The sequence below is a fragment of the Leptodactylus fuscus genome, chromosome 10 (genome assembly GCF_031893055.1).
Source record: "Leptodactylus fuscus isolate aLepFus1 chromosome 10, aLepFus1.hap2, whole genome shotgun sequence".
NCBI classification, from domain to species: Eukaryota; Metazoa; Chordata; class Amphibia; order Anura; family Leptodactylidae; genus Leptodactylus; species Leptodactylus fuscus.
In genome coordinates, this window is record NC_134274.1 from 80,844,735 (window position 1) to 80,857,527 (window position 12,793).

The window sequence follows — 12,793 nt, forward strand, 5'->3', positions numbered from 1 at the left end:
AATAACAATATGCGGTCTTTGCGGCCATATTACTTCTGGGCAGAGCCTGTGATTTCCTTGTTTTACTTGGCGAGGAAAATCGATCCCTACAAGCAGGTCCAAAAGATCCAGCGCGGAGGTGACAGCGACCCACCGGAAGTGATCATACGAGGGATTACTTCCGGGTGAGTGTGTTTGTGCTCTCGCCGTGTACAGTGCGGTAGTTGTGATGTGGTGGCGCCTCCTGCTGTGTACAGTATCATGTAGACTGGCCGAGGGTAGTCAGCTATACACTACAGCTCTGCTGCCCCCTACAGATCGTGCGACTCCACTCACCTCTAAGGGCATATTTAAAGGGGGTTTCCATCCCAGATGGGATTGGGTTGTTGGATGGCAGCAGGGACCTCCATGTTCATGTGGGAGTCAGTGAGTGACCGGCCATAGTCCTGCTGCGTTACAGGGGGTCTCTGGCATATTGACTCCTGTGTGAAGCATTTCTCTATTGAGGGGTCTTTACTGGGTTCATGGGATGCTTTGGATGTTGTAGGGAGGGGTCATGTGATCAGAGGACACGCTCAGCCCCCCGCGTCACTCCATAGCCCAGGGAATTAAAGGGATTGTCCAGGGACTGTTAATAAGAGGGGTTCCAGCCATGTCACGACCCCGAGTCATGTGATCAGAGGACGCACTCAGCTCCCTACGTCGCTCCATAGCCCAGGGAATTAAAGGGATTGTCCAGGGACTGTTAATAACAGGGGTTCCAGCCATGTCACGACCCCGAGTCATGTGATCAGAGGACGCGCTGAGCTCCCTACGTCGCTCCATAGCCCAGGGAATTAAAGGGATTGTCCAGGGACCATTAATAACGAGGGTTCCAGCCATGTCACGACCCCCGAGTCATGTGATCAGTAGCAGCCATATACCTCTGGGGTTGCTCAGCCCCTTCTCCATCGTCACATAAATTCACCTGTGAGTTGATGGAGAGGGGGCCGTGCGACCTAGGAGCTGACCCCTTCCCCAAATCACATGACCTGGTGGTCGTGACATCGCTGAAACCTCTGGGTCCATGGAAAGCCTCCCAGGGAATAAACCCCCTCCAAACAACCCATTTAATCTTACCGGCATCTGGGAGGATCCCACAAACATCTGCTGAGATTGGGCAGGGCCAGCCCAGGTTTGTGTGGGCCCTTAGGTAGCAGAGCCCCAGTGGGCCCTTTTGGAGTAACTCATGCACTCTGCAGTAAAAAAAACCTATTGAAATTGGGTGGGTTTTTTTGCTAGGAGAGACACACTGGAGTGTTCTGTATTACAATCCACTCCATTAGAAGTAAATACAACCTGTTTGGACGTCGGATAGTAAATAAGAATTTGAGGCGGCGGACATCTGCCCCAGATTCTTCTTTGTTTTCTTCCCCAACAATACAGACAGTCCGCTTTCTCTTGCGGCTTCCATCACTGATTAAGCCCAAATGAATGAGTCTAACCAGTGCGGAGTCTCAAGCCGCGGCCTCCGAATCAGCTGCAGGATGTACCGCAAAATCCAGCTGGACACTTTTTTTTTTTTTTTATCCAGCTTCCTGCTCCAATTAGTTTCAATATGAGGCAGAAAGATGGAGGAATATGGTGCTGATATAGGGGCAAAATCCACTGCAAAATCAGTGCCAGATTCCAGTGTGTAAATAGGGCCTGATACTGTTAGTAGTGTCACTCCACAGTGGCCTCCACACAGTACTATATGCTCCACAGTGGCCCACTCACAGTAAAATATGCTCCGCAGTGACCCCCCCCCACACTGCGTTATATGCTTGGCAGTTTCCCCCACACCACATTATATTCTCCGCAGTGGCGCCCACACTACATTATATGCTCCACAGTGGCCCACACACAGTACTATATGCTCCACAGTAGCCCCCACACAGCATTATATGCTCCACAGTAGCCCCCACACAGCATTATATGCTCCACAGTGGCCCACACAAAGCATTATATGCTCCACAGTGGCCCCCACACAGTGTAATATGCTCCACAGTGGCCCCCACACAGTGTAATATGCTCCACAGTGGCCCCCACACAGTATTATATGCTCCACAGTGGCCCACACACATCATTATATGCTCCACAGTGGCCCCCACATAGCATTATATGCTCCACAGTGGCCCACACACATCATTATATGCTCCACAGTGGCCCACACACATCATTATATGCTCCACAGTGGCCCACACACAGTGTAATATGCTCCACAGTGGCCCCCACACAGTATTATATGCTCCATAGTGGCCCACACACATCATTATATGCTCCACAGTGACCCCCACATAGCATTATATGCTCCACAGTGGCCCACACACATCATTATATGCTCCACAGTGGCCCACACACATCATTATATGCTCCACAGTGGCCCACACACAGTGTAATATGCTCCACAGTGGCCCCCACACAGCATTATATGCTCCACAGTGGCCCACACACAGTGTAATATGCTCCACAGTGGCCCCCACACAGCATTATATGCTCCACAGTGGCCCACACACATCATTATATGCTCCACAGTGGCCCCCACACAGTGTAATATGCTCCACAGTAGCCCCCACACAGCATTATATGCTCCACAGTGGCCCCCACATAGCATTATATGCTCTGCCATGCCCATCACACAGTATTATATGTTCCGCAGTGGGCCCCTACACACTATTGTATGCTCCACAGTGGCCCCCACATAGCATTATATGCTGCACAGTGGCCCCTACACAGTATTATATGCTCCCCAATGGCCTCCTAGAGCTGGTACTATTATTATATTATGTGGTCACATGAGACCCCAGAGTATAATAATCAAAGGCCCAGGGTAAGTGATTAAAAATAGCAAACCCTTATACTCGCCTTACCGCACCACTCCTGGGTATCCTCGCTCCTCTTCTTCTTTGCTACTGAGGTCCTGCTCCCCAGATGTCACTGCTGGGGTCTGTGATTGGGCCTCAGCGGTCACGTGGGCCACGATGATCTTCCTGTATATTCCGCTTCCTTTTGTAGTAATTCTTGCTTTTGGCTCCAAAAAAAAAAAAGCAAAATCTGCAACAAAAAATCTGCTTTTCCAGAAGGTGGGGCCTCAGACTAATGTACTGGTAGGATAGGGGAATAATCAGCTATTATTATCCCAAAACAACCAGTCTCAATTAGTTAAAAAAAACCAAAAAAAACCCCTATATAAATTTGGCAGGGTTGGAGTGGCCCACCAGGGAGACGGTGAATCTCCCGGTGGGCCCCGAGCCCCGTCTATTAATCATCACTTTGCAAATGCAGATGCATTGGTCAGGGGCCCAATCAGGATGGTCCAAAGTTCCAGATGGCTATATATAAGTATTACCGTGTCCATAGCATTCACGTGAGGAAGGGGAGGAGTTACAGAAGATGACTCCTCCCCCATGTGTTGTGGATATATACAGTAAGTGTAATAATGAAGGAGATGATTCACTATAACTCTCGTACAATTCTGGTTAGGAATCCACCACCACCACCACCGATGGTCTTTCCCGTGACTGACCCACCAAGGATGAGTAAGGACAGAGAAGTGATGGCCGAGAGGATAGTAGAACTCACCCTGGAGATCATCTACCTGCTGACTGGAGAGGTGAGGGGTTCTGGGGATTATGTCCTAACCCATATCTATAAATAAGGAGTAGCTGAGGGATTCTTATATGATCGGGGTCTCTCCATACATAGGACTACACTGTGGTGAAGAAGACATCTAGCGTGTCAGGAGGGTGGAGTAGGATCCGGAGCTCCATCATGGAGCCTCCACCTTCATCACTGATACCTGAGAGGAACAATGATGAGAAGATCCTGGACCTCACCAACCAGATCATTGAGCTGCTGACTGGAGAGGTGAGCGCTGCTGGGGTAGTATATATCTGCTGACTACTATATAGTGTGTAGTGTATATACTTGGGGTCAGAAGTGTTATATCAGTGTCATTTCCTGCCAGATAACAGCCGACCCTTGGTGATGTGGGGGTCACTATCATTCTGGGCAGAAAAAAGTTTTGGCTGGAACTTTGGACCATCCCGATCGGGCCCCTGACCAATGCATCTGCATTCGCAATATGATGACTAATAGACGGGGCTCGGGGCCCACCGGGGGATTCACCGTCTCCCTGGTGGGCCACTCCAACCCTGCCAAATTTATATAGTTTTTTTTTGTTTAACTAATTGAGACTGGTTGTTTTGGGACACAGGGATACTGAATGTCTATTTGTTTTACTATTTTTATGTACTTTTATATGTGTTCGAGGGGAAGGGAGTGAGTCAAATTTTTATTTTTCAGCTTTTTTATTACATTTTTTTTCTCTCTGTAATTATTGGATGGCACATATAGGGCAATTGTATTCTAGGCTGCGTAGTATCAATAGGCTCTTGGCTTTCATAGTAACAGGTTGCCAGCCCAGGGCCAGTGATACACGGGAAGATGGCATAGCCCATGTGTCTCTGGGAATGGTGCCTCAGTCAGCTTTGGCCACAATATTGAATTACCCGACATCCGCTCTGCTATTACGGCGGGCGTTGGGTAAGGGGTAAAGCTACTCATCTGTCCCGTGCCTGTGGTTATCCATTGCCCCACATTTTGTGTTCTGTCCAAAGCTGTGGGATCGGTAGGCCACACTACCAACTCTGACTCCTCTACTTTCCACAGCCTGATTCCAACTCCTCTATAAATGTCAGACAGAAGTAGGAAATCTCCTCTAAGGCTTGGTTCACATCTGTGGACCACCCGAACCGAAACCTAATCCACATAAAAAAACAATTACCTTAATAGACCCATAGACTATAATTGGGTCCATGTGGTATCCGCTCTGTTTCCGAACGAAAAATGCGGAGAGAAAAGTGCTGCTTTCACTTCATGCGGCGAGGGGAACAGATTTCTAGAAAGCAGATGTGAACCGAGCCTAAGTCACGAAAAAAAAAAAATCTGGTGATTGCAATCCTATGGAAGTAAATACATAAATTATATAACTCATTAAACAATATTGATAATTAGAAAATATCATTGAAAATAATACATTGTTGGCAGTTCTTTTACCAATTTAATCCAAAACTGTCCCGACCCCCCAGCCCCCGATCTGTCGGATTTTGTATTAAAGGGATTCTACCACTAAACCAAGATTTTTTCTAATTACCACGTCAGAATAGCCTTAAAAGGGTATTCCCACGCCGCTTATTCACCAGTCTTCACTGCTGTAAAATCTTCTTTCTTCCTGGTTTCTTGCGTCATTTGGTGGGCGGGGTTTCACAGGCAACCTGCAGTTTAGCTCAACCCTCAAATTAGCGTGTAGCTCCGCCCACCACATAGCGTGATCCTATGGGGCGGCTGAAGGGCCTGTGATGTCATCAAAGGTCCTCAAACAACACTATATGCGCAATACTGCCTGTCTCTGCCATAACGAACACAATTGAATTAGCTAGCCTGATAACTGGGAGAACAGAAGACGAGTTCAGAAATGAAAGCAGCTCCTCTACCCTGTCTGAGAGCAGGATCTAGGTCACATGGTGTAGACACAGGAATAGCTAGATACACAGGCTCGCTCCCTGCACTTAGCCCCTCCCCCTGAGAGCAGGCAGATACATCACTTGACTTTTGAGCTGATAAGTCAGGACTGTGACCACAAAGAATTGAATAAAGTAAGATAGTGGACAAACAAAGCAGTTTTGCTGAAGCAGTGTATTTAGGAAAAGTCTTACATCCACATTCACAAGCAGTATAGATAGGATCCTTGTGATGGGACAACCCCTTTAAGAAAGGCTATTCGTCTCTTACCTTTAGACGTGGTCTCCACAGCGCCGTTGCTTAGAAATACCGGCCGGCGGCCATTTTTGGGAGGCCGCTCTTGCTCTTGTAGTTCTATACAGGAGCGTACTGCGCAGGCGCCGGAAGTTTGACCGACAGAAGGAGACAGAAGAGGCGGGGTTGCAGCTGAAGATGGAGGCGTGGCTGGAGTGAGCTCTCGGGCAGCAGTGGGAACGCCCCCATCGCCGTTTGAGTGCTGGGGCCCGCCCTCATTGCTGCGGAGAACTCATTTCCATACCGGTTAAAACCGGTATTTCTAAGGAACGGCGCCGCAGAGACCACGTCTAAAGGTAAGAGACGAAAAGCCTTTCTTACGGCTATTCCGACATGGTAATTAGAAAAAATCTTGGTTTAGTGGTAGAATCCTTTTACATTTTGTCACCTTTCTGGCACAAGATGTTGCATTTAACTTGAGGAGGAGATTGGGCTAGCTTAATGGGAAAGGGGCCAGCTTCATACAAGTGTTTGACCTTTGACCAGCAAGTCATCTCCATAGAACTGACTGACACTAGGATTTCATGACGTTATTTGGTTCGGATGTGGCAGATGTATTGTCAGGTGTATTTTTCCTTTTCTTCTCACATATCATAGGCTGAAGATATAAAAGTAAAGGTAGTAGCAGTAGAAGAGATGGATGTGAGGACCGCCCAGCAGTGTAAAGAGGAACAAATTCCCATAGATATCATCCCAGGTAAGTATTGACTACCAAATACACAAGGATCCCAAGCCTACCTATAAAAAGTACAGCTCACCTACAAAAAACAAGCCCTCGCACAGCTCCATAGATAGGAAAACAAAATTGTTAGGGATCTTAGGTCTCACACTCTTAGGGGTTCCAACGCTCTGTTCCATTACTCACACACCTTATCAATATTTATAGCGTAGGTCCTACCCGGCTCCCTAAAAACAGATTGGAGCGTAACCCACCCATTAAAATCATTGGAAGACAGAAGGCACTCGGATTACACTCAAACGTAAAAAAAAAAAAAAATCAGACTTGCCCTCTCAGCGTGCACACTTGAAAAATTGATGATTTTTAAAAAAAAATTCCCCTAAAAATATTGAATAAAGGTTATACAATACAGTTTGAAAAATAGAGGTTATCCTGCAAAAAACAAGCCCTCATACATTAATGAAAAAAAATTTAAAAAATTGTGACAATTTTTTGGGGCAAAATTACACCGGCCTCGAGGCACAAACCATCTGATCCTCAAGGGATTAAAGGGAGTGTCTGGTTTAGAAAATTCATTGTGAGTATTACAGTATTTTTAAAGGCGGTTTCGTATTTTTTTGATTTTTTTCTGTTGATGACCTGGTGCCAGAAGACGCTGTAACTTTAGGTGGACTCATTAAAATGAATGAATATGGATTAATTTACATTTCCCTTTTCTTCATTCATTTCATAAATTATGAATTGTTATTCTTACTATGCAGCATGCCTTGCCGGCATGCCTAAATGTTTTGCACAGTACTGTACAGTAATACTGTCTAGTAGTGCTCTCTAGTCCCATTTATAGCATATATACAGCGTATGTGTATGTCTCCCACAGATGAACCACAAGAAGGAAGTCTCCCGCAGAGATGTCCTCTGTATTCTGAGGATTGTGGAAGGGAAGATGACAATGTGACGCAGGATCAAGAGGTAGATAGAGATTACCAAAGATATATAGCATGTATTACTGTATACAGAGTGTATTACTGTATACAGAGTGTATTACTGTATGGAGAGTGTATTATTGTATACAGAGTGTATTACTGCATACAGAGTGTATTATTGTATGCAGAGTGTATTACTGTATGGAGAGTGTATTACTGTATACAGAGTGTATTACTGTATGGAGAGTGTATTACTGTATGCAGAGTGTATTACTGTATGCAGAGTGTATTACTGTATACAGAGTGTATTACTGTATGGAGAGTGTATTACTGTATGCAGAGTGTATTACTGTATACAGAGTGTATTACTGTATGGAGAGTGTATTACTGTATGGAGAGTGTATTACTGTATACAGAGTGTATTACTGTATGGAGAGTGTATTACTGTATGCAGAGTGTATTACTGTATACAGAGTGTATTACTGTATGGAGAGTGTATTACTGTATGCAGAGTGTATTACTATATACAGAGTGTATTACTGTATGGAGAGTGTATTACTGTATGGAGAGTGTATTACTGTATGGAGAGTGTATTACTGTATGCAGAGTGTATTACTGTATGCAGAGTGTATTACTATATACAGAGTGTATTACTGTATGCAGAGTGTATTACTGTATGGAGAGTGTATTACTGTATACAGAGTGTATTACTGTATGGAGAGTGTATTACTATATACAGAGTGTATTACTGTATGGAAAGTGTATTACTGTATACAGAGTGTATTACTGTATGCAGAGTGTATTACTGTATGGAGAGTGTATTACTGTATGGAAAGTGTATTACTGTATAGAGAGTGTATTACTGTATGGAGAGTGTATTACTGTATTCGGAGTGTATTACTGTATGGAGAGTGTATTACTGTATGGAGAGTATATTACTGTATACAGAGTGTATTACTGTATGGAGAGTGTATTACTGTATGGAGAGTGTATTACTGTATGCAGAGTGTATTACTGTATAGAGAGTGTATTACTGTATGGAGAGTGTATTACTGTATACAGAGTGTATTACTGTATGGAGAGTGTATCACTGTATACAGAGTATTACTGTATGGAAAGTGTATTACTGTATACAGAGTGTATTACTGTATGGAGAGTCTGTTACTGTATACAGAGTGTATTACTGTATACAGAGTGTATTACTGTATGGAGAGTGTATTGTATGCAGAGTGTATTACTGTATACAGAGTGTATTACTGTATGGAGAGTGTATTACTGTATGGAGAGTGTATTACTGTATGGAGAGTGTATTACTGTATACAGAGTGTATTACTGTATGGAGAGTGTATTACTGTATACAGAGTGTATTACTGTATGGAGAGTGTATTACTGTATAGAGAGTGTATTACTGTATGGAGAGTGTATTACTGTATGGAGAGTGTATTACTGTATACAGAGTGTATTACTGTATGGAGAGTGTATTACTGTATGCAGAGTGTATTACTGTATGGAGAGTGTATTACTGTATACAGAGTGTATTACTGAATACAGAGTGTATTACTGTATACAGAGTGTATTACTGAATACACAGTGTATTACTGTATACAGAGTGTATTACTGTATGGAGAGTGTATTACTGTATGCAGAGTGTATTACTGTATGCAGAGTGTATTACTATATACAGAGTGTATTACTGTATGGAGAGTGTATTACTGTATGGAGAGTGTATTACTGTATGCAGAGTGTATTACTGTATGGAGAGTGTATTACTGTATACAGAGTGTATTACTGTATGGAGAGTGTATTACTATATACAGAGTGTATTACTGTATGGAAAGTGTATTACTGTATACAGAGTGTATTACTGTATGCAGAGTGTATTACTGTATGGAGAGTGTATTACTGTATGGAAAGTGTATTACTGTATAGAGAGTGTATTACTGTATGGAGAGTGTATTACTGTATTCGGAGTGTATTACTGTATGGAGAGTGTATTACTGTATGGAGAGTATATTACTATATACAGAGTGTATTACTGTATGGAGAGTGTATTACTGTATGGAGAGTGTATTACTGTATGCAGAGTGTATTACTGTATGGAGAGTGTATCACTGTATACAGAGTATTACTGTATGGAAAGTGTATTACTGTATACAGAGTGTATTACTGTATGAAGAGTCTGTTACTGTATACAGAGTGTATTACTGTATACAGAGTGTATTACTGTATGGAGAGTGTATTGTATGCAGAGTGTATTACTGTATACAGAGTGTATTACTGTATGGAGAGTGTATTACTGTATGGAGAGTGTATTACTGTATGCAGAGTGTATTACTATATACAGAGTGTATTACTGTATGGAGAGTGTATTACTGTATACAGAGTGTATTACTGTATACAGAGTGTATTACTGTATGGAGAGTGTATTACTGTATACAGAGTGTATTACTGTATGCAGAGTCTATTATTGTATAGTGAGTGTATTACTGTATGCAGAGTGTATTACTGTATGCAGAGTGTATTACTGTATGGAGAGTGTATTACTATATACAGAGTGTATTACTGTATGGAAAGTGTATTACTGTATACAGAGTGTATTACTGTATGCAGAGTGTATTACTGTATGGAGAGTGTATTACAGTATGGAGAGTATATTACTATATACAGAGTGTATTACTGTATGGAGAGTGTATTACTGTATACAGAGTGTATTACTGTATAGAGAGTGTATTACTGTATGCAGAGTGTATTACTGTATAGAGAGTGTATTACTGTATGGAGAGTGTATTATTGTATACAGAGTGTATTACTGTATGGAGATTGTATCACTGTATACAGAGTATTACTGTATGGAAAGTGTATTACTGTATACAGAGTGTATTACTGTATGGAGAGTGTATTACTGCATACAGAGTGTATTATTGTATGCAGAGTGTATTACTGTATACACAGTGTATTACTGTATGGAGAGTGTGTTACTGTATACAGAGTGTATTACTGTATACAGAGTGTATTACTGTATGGAGAGTGTATTACTGTATACAGAGTGTATTACTGTATGGAGAGTGTATTACTGTATACAGAGTGTATTACTGTATGGAGAGTGTATTACTGTATGCACAGTGTATTACTGTATAGAGAGTGTATTACTGTATGGAGAGTGTATTACTGTATACAGAGTGTATTACTGTATGGAGAGTGTATCACTGTATACAGAGTATTACTGTATGGAAAGTGTATTACTGTATACAGAGTGTATTACTGTATGGAGAGTGTATTACTGTATACAGAGTGTATTACTGTATGCAGAGTGTATTACTGTATGCACAGTGTATTACTGTATGCAGAGTGTATTACTGTATGGAGAGTGTATTACTGTATACAGAGTGTATTACTGTATGGAGAGTGTATTACTGTATGGAGAGTGTATTACTATATACAGAGTGTATTACTGTATGGAGAGTGTATTACTGTATGCAGAGTCTATTATTGTATAGAGAGTGTATTACTGTATACAGAGTGTATTACTGTATAGAGAGTGTATTACTGTATGCACAGTGTATTACTGTATGGAGAGTGTATTACTGTATACAGAGTGTATTACTGTATGCAGAGTGTATTACTGTATGGAGAGTGTATTACTATATACAGAGTGTATTACTGTATGGAAAGTGTATTACTGTATACAGAGTGTATTACTGTATGCAGAGTGTATTACTGTATGGAGAGTGTATTACTGTATGGAGAGTATATTACTATATACAGAGTGTATTACTTTATGGAGAGTGTATTACTGTATACAGAGTGTATTACTGTATAGAGAGTGTATTACTGTATGCAGAGTGTATTACTGTATTCGGAGTGTATTACTGTATGGAGAGTGTATTACTATATACAGAGTGTATTCCTGTATGGAGAGTGTATTACTGTATGCACAGTGTATTACTGTATAGAGAGTGTATTACTGTATGGAGAGTGTATTACTGTATACAGAGTGTATTACTGTATGGAGAGTGTGTTACTGTATACAGAGTGTATTACTGTATGGAGAGTGTGTTACTGTATACAGAGTGTGTTACTGTATACAGAGTGTATTACTGTATACAGAGTGTATTACTGTATGGAGAGTGTATTACTGTATAGAGAGTGTATTACTGTATGGAGAGTGTATTACTGTATGGAGAGTGTATTACTGTATACAGAGTGTATTACTGTATGGAGAGTGTATTACTGTATGGAGAGTGTATTACTGTATACAGAGTGTATTACTGTATGCAGAGTGTATTACTGTATACAGAGTGTATTACTGTATGGAGAGTGTGTTACTGTATACAGAGTGTATTACTGTATACAGAGTGTATTACTGTATACAGAGTGTATTACTGTATGGAGAGTGTATTACTGTATACAGAGTGTATTACTGTATGGAGAGTGTATTACTGTATACAGAGTGTATTACTGTATGGAGAGTGTATTACTGTATGGAGAGTGTATTACTGTATACAGAGTGTATTACTGTATGGAGAGTGTATTACTGTATACAGAGTGTATTACTGTATGGAGAGTGTATTACTGTATGCAGAGTGTATTACTGTATACAGAGTGTATTACTATATACAGAGTGTATTACTGTATGGAGAGTGTGTTACTGTATACAGAGTGTATTACTGTATACAGAGTGTATTACTGTATGGAGAGTGTGTTACTGTATACAGAGTGTATTACTGTATACAGAGTGTATTACTGTATGGAGAGTGTATTACTGTATACAGAGTGTATTACTGTATGGAGAGTGTATTACTGTATGGAGAGTGTATTACTGTATACAGAGTGTATTACTGTATGGAGAGTGTATTACTGTATACAGAGTGTATTACTGTATGGAGAGTGTATTACTGTATACAGAGTGTATTACTGTATGGAGAGTGTATTACTGTATACAGAGTGTATTACTGTATGGAGAGTGTATTACTGTATGCAGAGTGTATTACTGTATGGAGAGTGTATTACTGTATACAGAGTGTATTACTGTATGCAGAGTGTATTACTGTATGGAGAGTGTATTACTGAATACAGAGTGTATTACTGTATACAGAGTGTATTACTGAATACACAGTGTATTACTGTATACAGAGTGTATTACTGTATGGAGAGTGTATTACTGTATGCAGAGTGTATTACTGTATAGAGAGTGTATTACTGAATACAGAGTGTATTATTATATACAGAGTGTATTACTGTATGGAGAGTGTATTACTGTATGGAGAGTGTGTTACTGTATACAGAGTGTATTACTATATACAGAGTGTATTACTGTATGGAGAGTGTATTACTGTATACAGAGTGTATTACTATATACAGAGTGTATTACTGT

At 41.4% G+C, this 12,793-nt stretch overlaps 1 protein-coding gene across 1 annotated transcript in view; it reads left to right on the forward strand.

Moving 5' to 3' along the window:
* The first annotated feature begins 50 nt into the window (after positions 1-50).
* Positions 51-12,793, forward strand: part of LOC142219211 (uncharacterized) — a 60,734-nt gene continuing 47,991 nt past the window's right edge. The window contains exons 1-5 of the mRNA XM_075288164.1: positions 51-164; positions 3,484-3,613; positions 3,706-3,867; positions 6,415-6,514; positions 7,374-7,465. Coding sequence (XP_075144265.1) covers positions 3,506-3,613; positions 3,706-3,867; positions 6,415-6,514; positions 7,374-7,465 — 462 coding nt within the window. The 5' untranslated portion in view covers positions 51-164; positions 3,484-3,505. The remainder of the gene's footprint in view (positions 165-3,483; positions 3,614-3,705; positions 3,868-6,414; positions 6,515-7,373; positions 7,466-12,793) is intronic.